The following is a 21,979-nucleotide window of genomic DNA, read 5'->3' as shown; positions in this document are numbered from 1 at the left end:
CTACATTGAAAAATGAAGAAATAGTACTTCCAGATCCAGTTTCATGAGTACAAGAGCTAGCATAAAATAATCAAGAGGAAAATTTTCAAAAGTGAATTACAATATGGACCATATTATCCACCTTTCCGAGTTTCAACACTTGTAATATAAACTATAAAGGGATTTCTGGCTCTCCTCCCATAAAGATCAACATGTAGCAAAGCAAAACATTTGTGTACATTCAATGCTTCTTTTTAACAGGATTAGCTGCTGTGAATTGAGTAGTTGAATTTGTTTGGACGAATTTCCTATAACTAGATCTAGTTGCTACAGTAAAGATACATGTAAACAAAAATACAGCAAAGCACGAAAATGATATTGGAGGATTCAGTTTGCCGCGGTTGCATAATGTGGATGTCATTCCCAAAGTTGTAGATGCAAAACCAGTTCGTGACTGCCTTTCTCTTCTGTAAATAACCAGCAAGAAAAAGAAAAACAATCAGCTACCAATCAGAAAATAGAGGCAGCAAAGTTTAGCATTACCCAATTATGAATGGAGTATTCAGCAGTTAGGGAAATAAACGAAGAATACAACAGAATAGAAGGCAATTATAAAAGACAGTTGAAATTAAGAGAACAGTATAATCACCTTTGTAGTAAACAACAGAATAATTTTAGAACGCAACAGAATGGAGGACAAAACATATAATCACCTTCGTAGTAAACAACAGAATAAGTGAAGAAGGCAACAGAATGGAGGACAAAAAGAAGGAGAAAGTCGAAATTAAGAAACTATATCTTCCCTCTTCAGGAAAAGTAACACAATCAATTGCAGTAAACAATCTCTTTAGTATATCCTCTATCTTTCATAGTATGATAGAATGATAGCAACACTTGCCATTCCATTATTTCCATTTGTACCAAAAAAAATTAACATTTTTTTTTAAATGGACTCACTAATTTATAAATAAAAAAAGACCTACTAATTTGTTGTTGTTGTTGTTATTGTTATTATACTACTCTCTCTGTCCCACATTAGTTCGAACACTTCTCATTGAACAAAGTTTTAGATGTGGTAGGGTTATCAATTGTAATTTTAATGAAATGGTAAATGTGACAAGAGTTAATGGGATATTTGTATGGTTATTTTAATGAAAAAGAAGTAGGAGTGAAAAAAGGAAATAGTGAGCCAAAGAAAAGGAAATATAATAAACAGCTGGTAGAACCTTACCACCAAAAAAAAGTGTGTTCAAATTATACATGGGTGAGAATGGAAAGAGTTCAAACTATGTTAGGATAAGTGAGAATGAAAAAAGTTCAAACTATGTTAGAATGGATGAGAATGGAAAGTGTTCAAGTATTCGGGAAAGAAGGGAGTATTTCTTACCTCTCCATTTTGAAACCAATATATCCTTTTACATTTATTTTCCAATTGAAATAGCAATACTCAACTACCTCCATTTCCTTTTGTTTTGCCCCATTTTCTTTTTGTGGGCGTCCTCAGAGCATTGTTCACACTAAAAGCGGCCACAAGGGATCAACACTTTACTCAAACATTCAGCACATCTGGCCCCAGCAATTAGTCTCGCATCAATTCCATCCAACCAACCTCACTGGGGCAAACAAAGGGTGACGAAGGGAGTAGCTCATTATCACACCTACTTAGACACTAAAATAACACAACTGATAGCCCACAAGCCAGATCTCTTAAATATATGCTAAGATTATTCTGGGACTAATGGAGTATATCAGCAAATTTACATTGCTGTCAAATAATTTCTCGTTTACAGATATGCATTAATACTAAGTTTAATGTTTTACAGAACACCAGTATCAAGAATTTTACATATTTTCTTCGTTTTTGGTCGCAGGCTCTTCCAGCACGTGGTTCTCCACCCTTGTTTTACACAATTACAATGACAAAATTTGAAGCCACACAATTTCTAAAAATAACAATCATAAATAAATAAATAAACAAGACAAACTACTGCTATTAAATGGTATTTTCTTCACAAGATTTCTTATCTGTTGAAAATAATATCATACCACAAAGCTTTGTACAGAAAACAGAGGGAAAAATTGGACATATTAAAATGAGCACTCAAATTGCCATGGAAGAGATGCTCAAATAGACTTAATACTGTCACAATGCATTCCTTTGAAATTCGGAAAACTAAGATAGCAAAATGTTGAAGGCATATAACAAACTCTTATGCGCTTATGCTGTTATAGGCATTACATAACAAATGCTTAATATAGGTAACCAAAATAGAAAATGAATATCATAAGAAGAAATACAGGGAACTTCTTTTGATAAACTGAAACTGATGCACTACAGAGTCGACATCATGATTGGTTTAATGCTTAAATTTTTATTTTTTTTTTCATCAAACAGAGATCCAGATTTCTGTCTTAATACTAGAAAATTAGACTTTATATCATTAAGCATCTGCGATAACCAACAAGCTACAGGTCTGCCACTAAGCATCATGCATGAACTGCATTAACTTGAAAAAAAAAAAGGGAACCGAAGCAATTTTTTGGGATCAAGGAATTTTAATGTGATATAACTAATAGCATACGCAAAGCAACCAAGCAAATGTGTCACTAGCAACATATATAAAACTAAGCAACTAAATGGAAAGGGACAAAATCAAAGAACTACAGCCAACTTACCGAAACAACTGTCCTACTGACTTCAATAAAGATCTCCCAGGTATCCCTCTCTGGTTTAATTTGTGTACAGTCTGTCTGCTTTTATCTATAACAAGTTGAATAATTTAAGCATACAATTATTTAAGACAGAAAGAAATAAACACCAACATGTAGTACAACATTTACAACTGAGCTTTTACCATCAATAGAGTATTCTTCAGAGGATGCCTGGAGAGAAGCCAACTCTTCAACCAGTTCCCTTTCTCTGTCACTGCCATCAATAATTGCTATAAGATACATTTTTAAACCTATGGTTTTACCAGTACAGCACTAAAGACTTCAAGTCTTCAACATTCATAACAACAGAAATATTGAGAGGGGAGCATCTAGGATTACAGTACAGCTCAAAGTGTTAAGACTGTCTTGATATATACCTTCAAAAGATTTTTCATTTTAATAATATTTACCAAAAGATAATTTAAGATACTTACAGTCAATGCTATGCATTGATAAACGTAAAACTCCAAATAGTGCAAGTAAAAAAGAACACAAGGGAGTACAATACATTGTTGGTCAATGCTAGTATGATGTCTATCTTTAAAACCTTAAGTGGACTTGTCATAGTTGAAATATTACTAAAGAGCCCATCCAGATATTTTAAAATCCAAATAGTGCATTGATAAATGTAAAACTCCAAATAGTGGAAGTAAAAAAGAACAAAGGGAGCACAATATATTGTTGATCAATGCTAGTATGTTGTCTATCTTTAAAACCTTGAGTGGACTTGTCATAGTTGAAATTTTACTAAAGAATCCATCCAGATAATTTAAAATCCACCCCCCCCCCCCCGGCACCCCACCCACTTGTACATAAATACTTACAATTTAGGGAAAGGAAAAAAAATTAGGCACCAAAATAAGGGGTGGAGTATTTTATTATTTCTCTCTCCTACCAACGTCACACTACTTTTTTATTATTTCTCTCTCCTATTAATAATTACATACATCCCTACTAACTACACATTATATTATCAAATTTCCCTTTAGGCCCCCCACCCTATAATTTTCCTAAAACTATGTGTCACACCTACTACTACTGCGATTATTACGAAATGAAGGGAGTAATAAATGATCTAAATTTTACTCATGTGTTCTAAGTTTTAAATCGGGTTTTTCTAAATTTTTACTCACATGTTCTAATTCTCAAATCAGATGCTCTAACTTCTAAATCATTACTCATGCGGATATTCTAAATTTTTATTCATGTATTCTAAATTTTTTTTTTTTTTGAAAACATGTATTCTAAATTTTGAATCATGTGTTCTAAATTTATCATCATACATTCTAAATGTGAACTCGTATGATCTAAATTTTTACCCACATGTTCTAAATTTAGATCTATTTTCATAAAAGTATGGGTTCTCACATAGGGACCTGTTCTCACATGGGCTCTACTCGAATTATAAATTCAACATCTCAGACTTTCAGTGAAATTGTTCCCTAATTCTTTAGGTCATATTTTCCCCTTATACTGTTGAACAATTAGAACCAAAATTTCAAGGGTTGGGGGAAGAAAGGAAAGCATGGATTACACCGGCACCAAACCTGATTCTTTTGGGGATTTGAATGTCGACAATAAACACATGATCACCCCTTCCAGAGCGCTCATTAGGTTTTGGAACTCCCAAGGATTGTAATTTTACAACATCTCCAGGCTGAATTCCAGAGGGAATGTAAAGTTCCTTCAAACCCTCAACAGTTTCCACCTGATGTTGGTCAAAATGTTAGCAGTGTAGTGAACAATTAACATCTTTACATGCCTAATGCAAATATTTACATCCTTCTAAGTCTAGAAATTTAAACATGACTATAATAAGAAGCAGAGAAAATCTGGAATCATAGGACATTGCTTTGATGGAAGGAGATAAGAATGACATAAAAAGTTGTGTACGGTAAGACATAAGATTCACTAGTAAAGCAAGTAGGGAATCGGAAAGGGGGATTTTAAAAGAAGCCGAGTGAGGCCAACGATGACTTGGGTGGAGGGAGGTATGATGATATAAAAAAATTGGGTCTACGTGAGCATACAATATTCGATACAAGGGAATGGAAGGAAAGAAATGCATTGAAAATTGGAGATAAACTCCTGTTTCATGTAGCTGATCCCATCAAATTGGGATTAAGGCTCTAGTAGTTGCTTTCAGTTTCTATGCCACATAGTTTGCTTCCAGACCAAACAACTCAATCAGAAAGCTGAAATCAGATTAGACACTCACAGATTTAAGCATTTTATCTAGCAGTGTACAAAAAAGAGCGCCTTAGGCATTGAGGCGCTAAGAGATTAGGGCAGAGCATCATTTTTGCTCTAGGCGAGGCACATTCAAAGAGGCGCACCCAAGGCGTACATGAGGCACATCTGAAGGGCACTACAGTAAAAATTCTTATACGTTTGTACAGTGCACCACTGCACCTCACTTCAACGAGGTGCACCAAGGTGCAATATAACCACTCTTGTTCTAGTGCGCCTTGAGCTTTTTTATACAATTATTTTTAATAGAGGTAATTCATCAAACAGATATGAAATAATCATTCTACATACATAGAAAAATCGAAAAATCAATTACACATTAATTTCCCCTAATCAGATAACTTAGTCAACATACACAGCCAACACAGATAGGGAAAAAAAATGTACGTACCTTGACCACAGTCCCCAATATCGCCTCAGTATAACTTATCTTGACTCTAGAGAAAAGATTGAGACCTTCTCTCCAAATTCCATGTTTTTTTTTAATATGGAGTACCAAGTACAGATCTCCACGAATACCCCTGCATTAAAAGAACACCAAAACCTTAATGTCAACCCAGCACTCTCTTTCAGCATTGGCATCAATATGCCAATCCACTCCCATCCTAAACTTCCCAGTTCCCTGAACATCAGGAATGCAAGACCACATTATCAAAACTATAAAACAGCAGAGCACATGAACAAGAAACCACCAAGCCATATATTTTATTTCACCAAAAAAAAATTCAATATTAACTAGCTGTTTTTCAGTTAAAATCAAAAGTTTTGAATCAAAAGAGATGATACCAAAAGATTCATCACAAACTGGGAATACTTGTTCCTAAATTATTTTTTCCACATATAAACTGGTGACAGAATATGGTTCCCTTTCTATATTATCTTAGGCAAGTAACATTATTTACTAGGTTCACCACTCACCTGTAATTATATCAAGACTAGACAGGGAGAAAATAAAACTGAATATAATTTAGGAATAATTTAATACAGAAAGGTAAAGGTGGACCTGTTTCTATCTAAGTTACCCTCTCCTCGTAATTGCATTGTAGCCCCATCATCAACACCTGGTGGTATATCTACATCAAAAGTCCGCTTGGATCTTATGCTTCCCCGACCACCACACTTTGCGCAATTATCAGTCACAACCTTGCCATCTCCTGCACAACTTAGACATGTAGACACCTACAAAATGAACATAACATGCAACTTCTAGGGAACAAGACCATAATCTCAGATTTGGATGAGCTACAGCTTACCAAAAACATATCAAATGCTTTTAACTATACACACGCACATTACAACATTAACCAACATCTAATGATGCAAGAAGCCAAGAACTGACAATACAGCATAAGCTTTTTGTGCACTTATGTCTACAAAACTAATACCAAACAAATAAATTAAGATGCAAACAATGTAGATGCATAAGCCCTTTAAACCCCTGGCTACAGGACTCAGTGAAGCAGAGCCACAGAGGCATAAAAAATACTCATTACACTATAATATAGCCTATGCCATCTGGACAGCAATCTCAAACCATTTACAGCATGTAAACTTGCATTAATAATAAGAAATCCATAGACCCCCAAATATGATTTTTACACAAGCCATTCAGCTGCCACCAAGTACGATACATATTCGATATTCCTAACCAAGAAGAAAAAGGTTAATTTATTTTGGTCATCTTGTTTTGAATTCAATGAAATACATTTAAGTCTGAATATTATTCAAGAAAATGGGAAATATGATAGCACAGTTACTTTCAAGTCATTTTTCAATATGACCAAGCTTTACAGGAAAAATTATTATCAAAGTTACTAGACAATTTGTTAGAATGTATTATTAAATTCAAGGTCATTCTCGGGAATGTTGTGAGGGTCATTTTGAAGGATGGCCTACAGTACAAAGTTACCAAGGTTAATTTCCCAATAATAAAATGATTGGAGGGAAATTCCTACATTTGAGACCCTTCTTCAACTCCAATATTTGGAAGTCACAATTGACATTTGTAGCAGACATTACCAGCCATTAAAGCATGGTTTTGCAATTTAGCATCATCACATCGACAAATATATTATTTTATTATATTCTAAATACTAGGGTGGCCTACGTGTGCGATGTGCACAAAGGAGCTAGCTCTTGCAGAGAATTTGTATTGTCGTATATTTATACCTTTGGTTTGGAAGGTAGACCTGATAATTTTAATACGTACTATTTGATTTATGTGCCTATGTGGTGGTTTTGTATAAGTATAAGAAAACTACCAAAATCTTGACAATTATTTTTTAAAACCCTCAAAAGTTTGACATTGTTATTTCAAAAATATTATTAAATAATATTTAATTGATTTGCATCGTTTAATATCTTAAGTTATTGTTAGTTTAGAACTCTTAATTGATTTGTATGATTCAATAATGCCTAGCTAGCGTATTTTTCTTCAACTGAGTTTTTTGTGAGCTTTGGTAATATAGATTAATAATTTGTGAAATGTTCGCTGTAGCTAAAAATTTAATAATGTAAGTTATTTAATGTTCTACGACCATCTAATATCTGTATCTATATCTATCTAATACTAAAGCAATAACCACTTAGTTATATTTCTCCTCTTAAATTCTCTCCCTAATTAATACTAGTATTTTTTTTTTCTATCATCGATTTCCCTTGATTTTAGGATTTTTAAGTTCTTCATATCTCTTGATAACATCTGCTCAAATATCACTATTTAATATGAATCCCATTCAAATTCCATAACGGTGTTTATGTGCCATCAAATAATGTACAATTAAGAAGCTAATAAACCTTAACAATAGTTGCAATTAAAGAACGACAAGATTGTAAATAAGAAGAGCGACCACAAAGGAGTAAAAATAAACAGTCTCTTGATAATACACATCCTCTTCGTACAGACAATTTTTTTTCTTTTTAAATAATAATAATAATAACATATGAAATATAATTTTTTTTTTATTAAAAAAAAGGCATTATAAGTTTTTTGTCAAAAAAAAAACTTTGAATTAACTGATGATATGTTTAATGAAAAAAAAACATAAAATATATTAATGAGGGTAAAAAAGTAAATACACATGTGCATATTTTTGTACATTATTTTTAGGGTATAGTTGGTAGCACACTATTCCTAAGAGTTATCTTCTACTTTTTATAAGGTAGGGAAACAAATCTAGTGCACATGGCTGCTGCTTCAAGTGAATTCTAGGGATGCACATAATATAACCTTAACTCTAGACAGGCTGATTTTAACAGTCCCTTGTTTACAAATTGCATAACATGAAGTCATGAACTGCTTGTAGTAGTCCACAGACCAGAGCAAATGAATGACGAAAGACAAACCAGATCTTATGTGGTCCATTAATGCAGAAAATCACCTCAAAAAAAAAAAAAAAAAAAAAAAAAAAAAAAAAACCTAAATATGTGTCCCTTCTTAAAAACTTTTAACCCAGATCTCGGCAGCTCAGCCCCTCTACTTCAAAAAAAAAAAAAGCCCAAAGAAGCAATCAACAGACAAAAGAGAGCATGATGTCAAATGCATAATGGAAATAACTGTTACCTGTAGGTGCAAAATAAATCACCATCAAGTTACAGAATATATTAGGTAGTTGTAAAGTTGTATTTACAAAACACAGATCTGAACTAGCTAATAAGTTACCACAAAGTTGTAGTGTTACCTGAGAAACTACACCAAATGGTGTTCTCTGACTTTTCATAATCCTTCCTCTGCCTCCACATTTGGTACATGATTTGATGCAGTTAGTCGATTTAGCTCCTGTACCACCACATACACCACATGTCTCCAAACAGGGAACTTCAATTTCTTTTTTTCCTCCAAACACTGATTCTTCGAAGGTCAAATTAAGATCAGACCTATAGAAGAAAAAAAAAATCGTAGGGTAGTAAACAGCAGAGACTCAGATAGAAGGAAAAAGACAGCCCAAAAAATAGGTGGATAAAGTCTTTTAAATGCACCGATATCTGAATCAATCGATGGTCAAATATTAAGGTTATACAAAAAAAAGTCAAAATTCATAACAGACCCTGATATCAATAGCCAATGATGCAAGCCAAGAAACCATCACCACAACCAAAGAGTCAAAGACAATGTCATGCATGTCAGTGGCATCTTTTTCTCCTCCATTTCCACGGTCCAAAAACTGGGCTCACATGTAAAATATATTGCATTAACTTATTAGGTCATGACTAAACCCAACAAAAAGTGACTACTTTCCTAAATCTCAACTTATTTTGGTTCTCAGTTTCCCCATAAAAATCAGTATACCAAGATCTTCCAGGGTTCTAATCTGATTAGCTCCCAATTACTATAAACCCTATTTTCTGACTCACTAATCCAACTGTCTAGTGACTATCCTATAGATGGTGAGCTCAACAATCAGCAGAATATGTCAGAAAGGGATAACGAGACTCCCAGGTGCTGTCATTTTGTGTCATATAATGCCAGCATTTCACATCAAGGTGGCTGTTTTGTAGCAGTTTTCCTTTCATAAATCAATTTAAGTGTTTCCCAAGTGGCAAAATTTCTTCAAAAAATGATGGTTCCCAACTCCAGCAGCTAAGAGCATCATGTTGTTAGAAACAGACTGCAGACAGTGTGCTGCTAGATTAATCACAGCGTTCTGGAAAATTGGAAAAATGAAGGTTCCCCATTGTTCTCCATGATGTTCAAAGATTTCATAGAGGATATTCTATTGTAGAAATGATATACAACCATCTATAACACTAACTTAATATAAAGATCAATATGTTGATATTCCAAAAATAAATCCTGACAAAGGATTACCCTTAAGGCTAATTTGAACAATAAGATAGGAGATAAATCAGTCTACAACATAAACCAAATTGCAGTTAGTCCGTCAAATTTGAGCAATATGATAGGAGAAAACAAAGGAAACAAAATTGAACAAAGTTGACCACGACAAGTTGTTCCTTCTAACTAAGCAATACCTCAGCTAGTGTTGTAGTTTTCATATCAAATTCAAAGTATTTTTTATTATAATTTTAGGACGCCTGAGTGCCTGACATCAAGACTTATAAATCAAAAAATAAATACATATATAAATAAATAAATAAAATTAAAAAATATTGCAGTAGTAGTTGAGGAGACAAATTGCAGATAACTGTAACATTTAAAAAAAAAATAAAAAAAAAAAATTATGTTTACAACCATGGGGAATCAATTAAAGCAAGCACTAGCAATAATACTCACTGGTCCTACCATGACATTTATAGAGCTAAAGGCTGAACACAACATTATTCCCAAATTCAAAAGCATCTACTAATTGGTGCTTAAAAGGAAATAGCCATGCAGTAATTTGCAACAATTACCAGATATCAAGATTAAGCCTGCTTTTGCTTCTACCCATGCCATGACCTCCAAAAAATCCATCTGCTTCACCAAATATTGAATCAAAGACTTGAAAAGGGTCCACCTAATTAAGGAACAAGTAAAAGTACATGAAACAAGTAACACATATTGATTAGAAAAAATTAAAAAAAAAAAAAAGAATATGAGAATTTACATTACGAGTTTCCTCTGATGTTAGATCACTTCATGATTTCAATGCTATTTTTCTTTCTTATACTATATATTCCAGAATTTGACAGAAGTAGTTTCAACAATCCACAACAGTTTACCTGACAAACAAGTCCATAATGCCTTTAAATCCTGGTTTTGATTTTTTTTTTTTTTTAGATGGAGCCTACAAAAAATTACCTATAATATCTAATTACCAATACTCACACAGTTTACCCATATTGATTTTGGTCTCCATAATAAGACGTATGCAAGGGGCAACAAATTTTGGTCTCCAATCATAATAATCCCACTCATCGGGGAACCAAGTGCAAAACTAAAGACAATGATGTTTGTTCAAGAATACTCTAAGGAAGGTTATGGGGGTTCTGATGAAGAGCTTAAACGTTAAACCGAAGATAATAAAATCACAGATACTAAAAGCTGACAATGATTTTAAAATACTCTAGCTGAAGAAAAATAAACAAATTCCAAATGACAATTATAGGATGACCTTCGATGATAACTTGGGAGATGATTATTCTATTAGTATATAATTGATGTCTAAGATGCTTAAATTATGCTACTTTTAAGTTTGGGCCTGTAATTTTTTTGTATTGGTTATGGAACAAGTTTATTTTTGGTAATTGATTTTTTATATGGATGTGTTTTCATTGTGAATTTCAATGGCAGGTATAAAGAACCACATATTGTTTGCTCAAACATTCCTTTTCTTTTTTTTTTTCCTTTTTTTTTATCAGAGAGATAAAGGTTTAACATAGATTTTAGCCTGTAGATTGAAGCATAGCATCATAATTGCATGATGCATATTGCCTTGCATGAGTCAAAGAGATTGCTTATCCATATAGAATGAAAGCCCCAACTTGGCTACATGTAGGGGGTGAACCTAGAAGTGAGTGGATACATAGGTAACTGACTGGGCATCCTAATTTGTGCAAAGAACTAAGGGTTAATAAAGATATCTTCATGAAACTATAACACAAAAAAGTGTGGGTTCCTAAACAGCCTGTTGTAGTGACAGATGCTTTTAAGAAAAAATTACTATCATCAAATGGTTGATTTATACACTTCAAGTAATGACTACCAAGTATAAATTGAAAGAAAATGTACATGTCTACAATATCAAACCACAATATGTGTACAACATCTAGCTAGCTAGTGTATTACGCTCACACATCCAATATCCCCTTAAAATAAGTGAGCACATCAAAAAAAAAAAAAAGTGTAGAATACATAAGCAAAATTATATTACAACTAAATCTTACTTCTTGGGCATTAAAGCTTGGGCCCATCGACTCTCCTTGCAAACATGCTTCACCAAAACGATCGTACAATGCTCTCTTCTCTTTATTTGAGAGTATCTGCAAAAAATAATTTTGCCACGGGATTAAAGATGAGTATTTGTAAGTGTTTAATCCAATATCTACCATTTTTTCCATGAAACACATATCAAAAATCAGATAAATGGATATAAAGAGCCATAAAGTATTAGATCTAATAGGAACTTCACATGTTTTCTTCATACCACCCTATGTTTCCACTTTAATAAACACACAAGCGAAGGACTCATCAATTCAATATCATTAAAAGTGTATTCTATTCACTAAAAGTTTATCTTGGGACGATACTTAGTATCATCATGACAAAATAAGTATTCTAAGTGGTTCCTTAACAATAGGTGGTAAACCTAGGAGACAAAATGTCCATGTGTCACAATCTTCTTGTTGTGATAGAGTTTTCATAAGCTACAGCACAAACATGGCAATGTAGAAAATGTAACTTATACAACAGCAAACTGTTCATACCAATGACTGAAAAACGGGATCATGAGAGGTCCAAATGTACTCAATCATACCTGTAACTAGTCTAAGATACAAAGAGGTTGTTTCTAAAAGACAAAGTCAATCACGACAACACTAAATGTAAATTTGTTAAGCATGGCACAAAGTTACATATAGCATACTATTCATATCAGCCACAACAAGTCCAAGATAAATGTTACATTCTTCAAACATCAATAATTCACTCACAAAAACCAAAACTCTTGATGATCAAAGTCAATCTAGAGTCCATGCTTTCCCATTATCACACAAGCCACAACAGAGATCTTCTAGCCTCGGTGGGACAAAAAGACCACAGCCAATCCGAAGCAAGATGGCAGTTTGTTCACAAATCACGTCCTATATTACTGCCTACTCCAAAATCATGGTGCTAGCCACATCTCTAAGCCTCAAATGACTTAATTTAGGATAGAAGGAATATCAAAAAGACTTATAAGGAAAAAAAAAAAAAAAAAAGGGTTCTCTTATCAAATCAAAGGTAGAACAAAAACACCCAATACTAGGCTAGTAAATGGCAATGCAAAATAAGAACATAATGCAAGTAGCTAGAACTACATGGTGCAGATAATTTAGATTTGATTGCATTCTAAAAAACTACTTCATTTTAAATATTTAATTAATCAATTAACACATTCAACCACATAATTATTAAATTATACAACAAGAAGAATGCCATGACATACCCATTAAAATAATATGTCATGTTAATTAGTTCAACCCTTCAACGAGCATTTTAATTTTAAACTTAAATGTAAATATGAAAATCCCTAAGGTTTTGGTCTGACATATTAATGGTTTTAGTTGCAATACAATAGATACTTCTTGATGTTCCTTCTTTGTTACATGTTCGGTTAGCATAAAATTGATGAATGAAGACATTGTGTGAATATTCATTAAATTATGGCCTTTAAACTTATCTATCATTATAACAAGCTCCTTTTTAAGGGCCCGCCTGGATTCTAAGAAGTAATTAAGGGAGTAAAAATCAATGGGGCAAAAGTTACAGAAGGATTTGTTATTGGGTGATATTTACTTTTTCAAGAGTTTGGCATCTTTACTGGGTAAAAGCAATAAAACTTTCATGCGCCTCATCCTCAATGGCAAGCCAAGCTTGAAATACAGCTACACCAGTACACCATTGAACGGACCACCACATCAACCACCTTATAAACCCAATCCTACCTTGCAAACTACCATTAGTGCCCTGCTTATCAAAAATAAAACAGCAGATCTGAAGAAGAGGAGAGGCGAAAGAAAGAAATAATTCATCAAAAATACTCAATGAAGGTAACTCAACTCCTTTGTGGTGAAATTTGAGTATGAAGGTTGTCGATCTGAAATTATTGGACAATTTCGACCACAAATTAATTGAATATAGCGCACCTTGTTCATAAAAAAATGGAGTAAAGATGATGGTGAAAAGAAGTGACGGCGGTAGAAGGGAGATGGTGGCAGTAGCCGGTAAGAAGCCTTGGCAGTGGCGGTGGAAGGTTGAGGATGGGCTGGTGGTAAATGCTACGGGTAGGAGATGGAAAAAAAAGAGGAGAGAGATGGAAGAGAGAGGAGTAGTTGTTCAGGGAAAAAAATTATGCTAGGGAGGGCATGGGTAATTTTTACCCCCATTTTTAGGGGAATATATTACCCTCCTAACATATTACTCTTGCAACTGAATTTTTTCTCCCATAGCTTTTACCCTCCTTTTACTGGCAATCCAGGCGGGCCCTAAGTGGTTATCAACATTCGCATAGACATGAGTTCAACGAACCCAACACAATTACTGTACCTGATGTAATATAAAAATATAATCATCCCTAAAAAGTAGGATTTTGTCTTATCACATAGAGTTGGGCATGGTCAAATACTTTGATTCGGTTTCTATATGATCAACACATACAGGGGTTATAATAAAAATAACAATAATAGTAATTAGTAAATAGTAAATAGTAAATAGTAATTAATTACAAGCTATATCTTTGCCTTTTGTCATATTTACTTTACATGTTACTACCTCCGTTTTTTATTAGTTGACACGCATTCCTTTTTGGGAAATTTCTTTTTAGTTGACACGTTTCTATTTTAGGTAAGTTTTATATGTTAAAATGTCTTCTCTCTCCTCCCTTTAGCAAATAATCTGATTTCTCACTCCTCCCTTACCTTCCCCACTCCACCACTTCCATCATCAAATTCATCACATGAGACCTTCAACATCACCATCACCATCCCAGCAACCACCACCACCACTTCTCTCTCTTCTCTTCCTAGTAACATACCCAATTTTTCAAATAAAACCCCATTAAATTAAAATCCCCAAAGCTTCTCCTTGCTTCCTGTAACTCCACCCAACCACGCCGCGACACCACTAGCCCTGCCACCAGAACCTCGCTGCCGACGACGCCACCTCCCAAAACCACCGCTGCCGAAAACCATTTATGCTATAGAGGATAAAACCTTTGAACGTATATATAAATTTGACGATATCAACTAGCTAGTTTGTGCTTTTTTGTTTTAATTGCTAAAAGGAGGAAAGAAAAAAATTTAGAGGTGAGATGATCTAGAATGGAGCTGCAAAGCGTGAGTAGAGGAGGAAAGAGAATGATGGTGAATGGTGATGATGAGAGAGAAAGGTACTCGTTAGTGGTACATGATAAGTTCATATTTTATATACTTTATTATATCATTTAGATGATATTTTAGAGTATAATCTAATATATAGTTTAAATGAATTTTATATCTTAATTGGATATTTTATTTTGCCTAGTTCAAATAATAATATCTAGTAAATTTAAATTATGCTCTTTAATATTGTTTACAGGTTGTTGCAAGTATAATAAGGAAATAAAGAAAAGCCCACTATATACTCTCACGTGCTACACTTCACCAAAGAAAATGGAAGTAGGTTGAAAACCCACTAACTTTTAAGAGCAGCCACGTACAAGAAGAGCAAATTGGCAGCCGCACAAACTAGGGTGAAACAAATTTGGTTTAAAACCGAACCAAACCGAAATCCGAACCGAATTAAGAATATGGTTTGGTTTTTTTCTTAAGTGGTTTGGTTTCGGTTTGCAAAATCAAAAAACCGAAATTATATGGTTCGGTTTCGGTTTTGGAAAATGAAAAACCGAAAAACCGAAACCAAACCGAATTTTAAGCCCAACCCAAAAAAACCCTAGCCCAACTGCCCAACTCTACATATATAAAGCCAAAAAAACCCTAATCACCTCTCACTATCTCAGCCTTTTTCTCTCTCCTCCTCCCTTACAGTCGTTTCTCTCCTTTCCTCTTCTCTTCTTTGCCCTTTCTCTCTCCTCGTCGATCCTTTCTTCGTTTCACTACTCTCCTCTTTTCTTGTTTCTTGTCTTTCTCCCCGCCACTAGCCCGCTTCACCATTAACGAACGTCAAATTCGAGGTTTTGATTTCGAACACCATCAAATAAAGGTTTTTCAAGTCCAATTTGACCGTGAAAACCCTAGATCTAGAGTTTTCATGGTCGAATTCGACCTTTAAAACCCAAATCCGATGTTTTTTCGGTGGTATATGAGAACGAGAGGTATGTACTCTTTTTCTTTCTTTTAATTTGGTAGTTTTGGCTAACTGTAGAGCTTGACCAATATTAATCTCTAATTCGCCAACTAAAGAGCTTGGAGTAGTAAGTTTCTCTATTTCTGTCATCTTTTGTTTTCCTCTTTTTGACTTAGATTAAAATTATTTTTTGTAAAAAGGGAACTGTAAGTTTTTGTGGCTGAAATAGCATAATTGCAGCACTGGGCAGAAACGGTTTTCTGGTAATAATTAAAGGGTTAGGATTTAGGTGGAATGGATGAAGGGTGGTGAAAAAGGTGGATTGTGGTGGGTGCAGATCTGGGTTAGGGGTGGTGAAATAAGGATAGAACTTGTTTAATTATTGTTGTATGGATTGGTTTGGTTCTGTTTTGTTTGGTTCGGGTTTGTTTGGTGTGGTTTGGTTCGGTTTTTTTTGCCAAATTTGATGTTTAGGTTGCTTGATAGGAAATTTCGGTGCGGTTTGGTTTTTTTTAAGAAAACCGAAATTTAGGTGGTTTGGTTTGGTTCGGTTTCAAAGCTAAAGTGGTGCGGTGTGGTTTGCAAAATCAAGAAACCGAAATATGGTGGTTCGGTTTCGGTTTGGGCAAAAAACCAAACCGAAAACCGAACTTTCACCCCTAGCACAAACCCTCAATGAAAAGGGCCTACTTATGTAAAGAAAAGCAAGCAGGCAGGGAAGGGGGGGAGGCACACGAGAAGACGGAGGAGGAACGCGTAGAGGGAGGACGAAGAGCTGTGATTGGACCGAGCCATAAGCAGCGTCCAACTTCTAAAATTCGAGTTTACTCTTCTCTATTTAAGTTTATGCAATTGACAATGTTAATTATTATTGATTGTGTTTTCTTAATTGTGATGTCTAGCTAAATTTCTTTGTTCTAGGTTGGGATGTAGTCTCTTATTATCTATCAATGAATTGAATTATTTTTTTTAGGTTTGAGATATATGATTGCAATTTGATAATCTTGCTTTATTTCGTATGATTAATCTGGCCATTTGATTGTATGTTTAAGGTATTGGATTATTAGCGGGAGTGAACCTTCAATACTAGTTTGTGGGATTATCAAACATCAAGTAGTATAATTTCAGGAATAGTTATATACTGTGGTGGTCTTTATTGAATTCCTATTCTTAATGAGTTTATTTCAATTGTTGTGATCACGATAGTAGAAATGAGATTGATTTAGATATACGTTTTCTACCTTGGGAGAGGAGATTACATACTATTGGAAATTCGATCATTGCTATGTCATATTTGTTCAACCCTGCAATTAGATTAATTTCATTATAGAGAGTAATTGGTGAAACCCGAAACCTAGAACTTTAATCGTTTATAGCTTTAGTAGTATTTTTCTCATATTTTCCGTCGTCTAAATAATATTTTAGTTTCTTAACTTGGTAATTGAATAGACCTCCATGTGGATACGATACCTTGCTCATCCTATATTTACAGTACTTGACCCGTATACTTGCGGTAGATTTAGGCTCGATCAGTACAGTAGCTGACTAGCTGGTAAGGGTGGGTAAGGGTATTTTTGTCTTTAACCTTTCTTTCTCATTTCTCCTTAATGTGTGCCAAAAACGGAGGAAGTATTATTTAATCAACTTGAATATTTAGGAACGCATCCTTTAATTAAAACAATTCCGTTTCTAAATACTTGTCCCCTTTGGAATCTTGAGAGTTTCTATGGAAAATGGAATCTAATAGGTAACAATTTTCTGTACTTCAAAACATAGTCATTTGGGATCTTTTGCTGGATTCATCTCAATTTTTAATTTCCTAATATGTGTTTCTTTTTCGGTAACACATAGCTTGAAATTTTTTAATTACAATGTTGCATTGAAACTTTGAACAAGTTGTTAGAAACAGAGGGAGTGACTAATATTTTTGATTTTTGAATATACGTTGAAACTTTTGTTCTCGAACTAAAATGGTCCCAAAATACTATGCCCATTTCTATTTACTACTCACTTTATCTTATTCCATTTTAGCAAACCTCCTTTATTATTTTACCCCTCTTACCCGGCAATGATTACACCTTTTCACACACTCACTACTACATTATAAACTTTTTTCTTACATCCACCTACCTATTTACTTTCTCTTTCTTACTTTATTTAATTTTTTCTTACACCCACTACACTTTTTCAAAATTCTTATGTATATATGGTAACTAAGTAAATAAACAATGAAAAAAAATAATAAAATGAAGATAGTACGTCATTTTATATTATATGTTATGGAAACTAAAAGCCATAGTACTTGCCTCATTTGATCAAAAAGCTCTCACAAAAAATAATTAAATGAGCCAAGTATTATATGACACAAGGAGTATATATGTTCTCTTTTTTCCCGGCTAGTATAATTACTTCCTTGCACTTGCTAAAACTAAAATTAAATCAAAAGTGATTTTCTAGGTAGTTTTGCACAAGCCAAACAAGTACTTGTATTAGACTCTTAAGTTACCTTCAACTTTCTTCACTTACAAAAGCGCTCTGTAAAAATTTTTACCCCAAAGCAACAATGAACATTTTCAACAGAGAGAAAGAATTGGGAAAGCAAAGCAACAAAGAGCCCAAGACACAAAATGAATTATATTACCAAGATAGGTAAAAAAAACACTAGGAAAGTAACAAGCAGAAAAGTACCTCATATGCAGCACTTATTTCTTTAAATTTGTCCTCCGAACCTGGAGTTTTGTCTGGATGGTACTGTTTAGAAACAGAAAAAGCAGATTAGAGAAAAATGCTGCAGCACCACTTGACACTCAGAAAACATATTTGACAAGAGGAGTCTAATATGCTACCATGATGGTACTGATAACACAAAAGGACTAGATAGAGGTAACTCAGACATAGTGAAAAATGTTTCAAGTCAAGTTAATAATTTCCTTTTTAAAAGGGCCCAGCCGCATATAGTACAGTCTGATTGCTAAAGAAAGGGTCTAGCTATCATTTATATATTGACCTATCTTACTTACACACTGTGATCTATTTGGGCCAACAGAGAACTTTGGTAAAACTATAACATGATAGTTGTGAAAATATATAGGTTAGGCTGAACAAGCCATTATCTCCTTACATGTTTACCTTTTTGTTTAGCCTGTGGAGAGACAAGGAAACACTTATTCTTGCAGTGATACAGTGGATTTTCTTTGCCAAAGGCTCTCATAGTTTGTCTGGGTTTATTGGATTACTCTTCTAATTGTTTTACACCATCAGCAAATACAGAATATGAGATCTGGGAGACCAGGAATTGGGGAAAATTTTGTGATGAGCTATGCTTTTTGTTGTTAAGTGGGCACTTTGATTTGAGGAGTATGATCATATTTATTGTTTCTGGTAGCCTTCCTTGGCTTCCTTACACAAAAAGTTGATGTCTTCAGTCACGGGGCTTATCATATCTTACACAAATAGTTGGATTTTCTTTGGGCTCATAGTCACGGGGCTTTCCCTATTGTTTCCCTTTCTAATCTAATGTGTGATTGAAGTGTGAAATTTCTATTTTTTGAACATTGAGTTTGGTAGGATTTTGGTCCCCTCATAACTCTTCTGACTTACTTTTTAACTTTAACGGAATATCTTTGCACATCAAAACATGATTGACTGTAAAGCCAACTAAGAACACTAGAACAGTCCCACCCTTTATGTATGATAGTTATCAAACACAACTAAAATTACATTATTCTATGCTTCTTTTTTGTTTAAATGCATTTTTAGATCAAAAAGGTTACATTATGGATAGAAATAGAGCTGGCAAAAGTTGACACAATACAAACCGAACACAAAAAAAAAAGAAAAAAAGGTTAGTGTCAAGTGTTCATCACAAGTTTTATTAAACGGGCCAACACGACACGACATGATTAATTAAACAAATTGAGTTAGTGTTGAGATTCCCAGCATGAATTAACACTATTCAACCCGCCAAAGTGAAAAAAATAAAAAAAAATAATTAAAAAAAAAACAATATTTAATGGATTTTATAATATATATGTTGAACAGGCTTACACTTTTTCATATAGCACCACAAAGAGTTTCTTACACATTTAAATAAATGGATCAACACCACATGACTCGTTTATTAATTGGGCTGGGTTAGTGTTAAGGTTTCCCGACCTGTTTACCTTCAAGCACGAGCACAAGAAGATACAACGTGTTTCCACCTCTAGATAGAACATACTTCCTTAATTCTTTATAATTTTAACACCTATATTAACAACTTTGGTAAGTCCTTCACACTGCAAAATCAACAAATATATTTTTCTGAAAACGCACAAGGGCTATTATTGATGCAGTTTGAGAAACTTTGTGTCATAAAATAAATTTCACTATTCATATAGGCATTAGTCCCCCAATACGCAAACCACAATTTTCCAACATGAACCTCTAAATCTTACTTGCAAAGTTGCATATCCCATAGAAAATTCTGAACAGGCAGAGATGATAAATAGGATGAATAGGCAACAAGATTGGATGAACAGTATTCTCCCACCAGTAGAAAAGCACTGCTTCTTCCACTCATATAGGCCCTTAATGAACCTCAAAGGTAATTTCTCAACTCCATTACTAAATTGCATCATTTAGTTTTTTTGTTCATTAAATTGAGCAATTCAAAAGCCAATTTTCCAAAATAAGATTTGGGTGAAAATAATAAATTCACATTATCATTCTCTCTATTGCACCCTACCCCGTAGCAACCTTTAAATAAGTGACAAGCGAGTGATGATATTGTCAGTATATAAATCCATTTAGAGAGGGTCCTTTTAACTAGGTGATGGGCAATTACACACATGCTAGGGATCCTAAATTTTTGTTCCTTACCAATTTACCAATCACTTTTCATATTCAAATATCCTGAATAAAGGAATGTACTACCTTTTGGAGCATAAGCTCAATAGTCATCAGCACCAACAAAAAATAATTTCTAATGATGTGCGCGTTTACGTGTTTTGGGATAGTGAAGTTGTTTATTTTAGCATAGACACTTGACTAGTTTATCAGAGCACAAACATTGTTGCAAGGGTAGACAATAAATCCAATGAAATTAGGGATGTTCTGATTTACTAAAGTGAGCTGAACTTGAAATGATTGGAGCTGAGCTGAATTGAATATTAATGAGAAAAGGAAATTAGGAACTGAAGTGATTGGAGCTGAGCTGAACTGAAAATAAGCCGAAGAGAACAGGCCCTTAGTACTTGAAAATTAAAAGTGCTTTATACAAGTATAAGAATGTGGTTCATCCAATGGACTGAATATCAATAATCCCAAAAAGCTTATCATTTCTTTCCGTCTTAACAACAGTCAACTATTAGTTTCATCCAGCAAGACAAGTTTCACATTCTGAATTCGAGTTCGAATTTGAGTTCCGCAATATAAGAAGTATTAGTATTAGTATATTCTGTGTTTATATAAGATTAAACCCTTTAAATATGGCATTCAATTCCACAAAATACCAAAAAGAACCCTCAAAAAAACTTTCAAAATAAGGTGTCAATAAAATGAGTATTATGAGTACTATAATTATCATAAACCAAATACAAAATACAGCATTATCAAAGATAATCAAAACCCCAATTGCATGCACCAAAAAAACTAGTTAAAAAATTAATTCGACAAAGAAATTGAAAGCAAAATTAAGAGAAAAAGGAAACCTTGCGAGCAAGCATCCGATAAGAGCTCTTAATTTCATCCAAAGTAGCATTTCTACCAACATTTAAAGTAGTGTAATAATCAGCTTTTGAGGCTGCTCTAATTACCCCAAATGCTCGGCGTTTGGGGTGAGAGAAACGATTAATTGGGAGTAGATATTGCTTGTGTTTGAGGAGAATTTGATGAGAAGAATTTGAGAAAGAATTTGAATTTGAAATTGATGGAAATAGTTGGGGATAGAACGAAGGAATTGGGTGTTGGATTAAGCAGTTGAGGTGAAGTGCCTGCATTGCGTTTTGCCACTTCTAAGAGAAGTGAAGGAATTGGTTGTTGTTGTCTTGTGCGTCTGGGTTCTTAGTTAAAGGCTTGAAGCGAACCAAACTATCGTGTGTGTGCTGCTTCGTATCATGCACCGTAACTTCACTATAT

At 34.0% G+C, this 21,979-nt stretch overlaps 1 protein-coding gene across 2 annotated transcripts; it reads right to left on the bottom strand.

The window, feature by feature from the left end:
* Window positions 1–39: 39 nt before the first annotated feature.
* On the bottom strand, window positions 40–21,887 carry LOC145568710 (uncharacterized). Of its 2 annotated transcripts, none has more exons than XM_081628128.1 (11): window positions 21,553–21,887; window positions 18,551–18,613; window positions 11,767–11,862; window positions 10,294–10,397; window positions 8,622–8,817; window positions 5,945–6,120; window positions 5,333–5,462; window positions 4,239–4,399; window positions 2,835–2,905; window positions 2,656–2,740; window positions 40–446 (listed from the first exon to the last, which is right to left on the bottom strand). In XM_081628128.1, exons 1-11 carry the CDS (start codon window positions 21,838–21,840, stop codon window positions 221–223), a joined length of 1,596 nt encoding a protein of 531 aa, XP_081484254.1. In that variant the 5' UTR covers window positions 21,841–21,887; the 3' UTR covers window positions 40–220. The 2 variants fall into 2 exon arrangements, with proteins under 2 accessions (XP_081484254.1, XP_081484255.1); XM_081628129.1 differs by lacking the exon at window positions 40–446 and adding an exon at window positions 1,236–1,876.
* Between the last annotated feature and the right edge of the window lie 92 nt (window positions 21,888–21,979).

Source organism: Chenopodium album, chromosome 11, assembly GCF_948465745.1.
Source record: "Chenopodium album chromosome 11, dcCheAlbu1.1, whole genome shotgun sequence".
NCBI classification, from domain to species: Eukaryota; Viridiplantae; Streptophyta; class Magnoliopsida; order Caryophyllales; family Amaranthaceae; genus Chenopodium; species Chenopodium album.
Note: the sequence above shows the minus strand (reverse complement) of the source record. Positions and strands in the feature narration are given on the sequence as shown.

What these genes read in the sequence shown, in the direction of transcription:
- LOC145568710 (XM_081628128.1), bottom strand. Translation starts at nt 21,840, where the DNA reads ATGCAGGCACTTCACCTCAACTGCTTAATCCAACACCCAATTCCTTCG. An exon ending in CAAATCCCCAAAAGAATCAG is followed by an intron (nt 2,906 to 4,238) that starts GTTTGGTGCCGG and finishes TATTGATGGCAG; the next exon opens with TGACAGAGAAAGGGAACTGG. An exon ending in TCAGTAGGACAGTTGTTTCG is followed by an intron (nt 447 to 2,655) that starts GTAAGTTGGCTG and finishes GGTTATTTACAG; the next exon opens with AAGAGAAAGGCAGTCACGAA.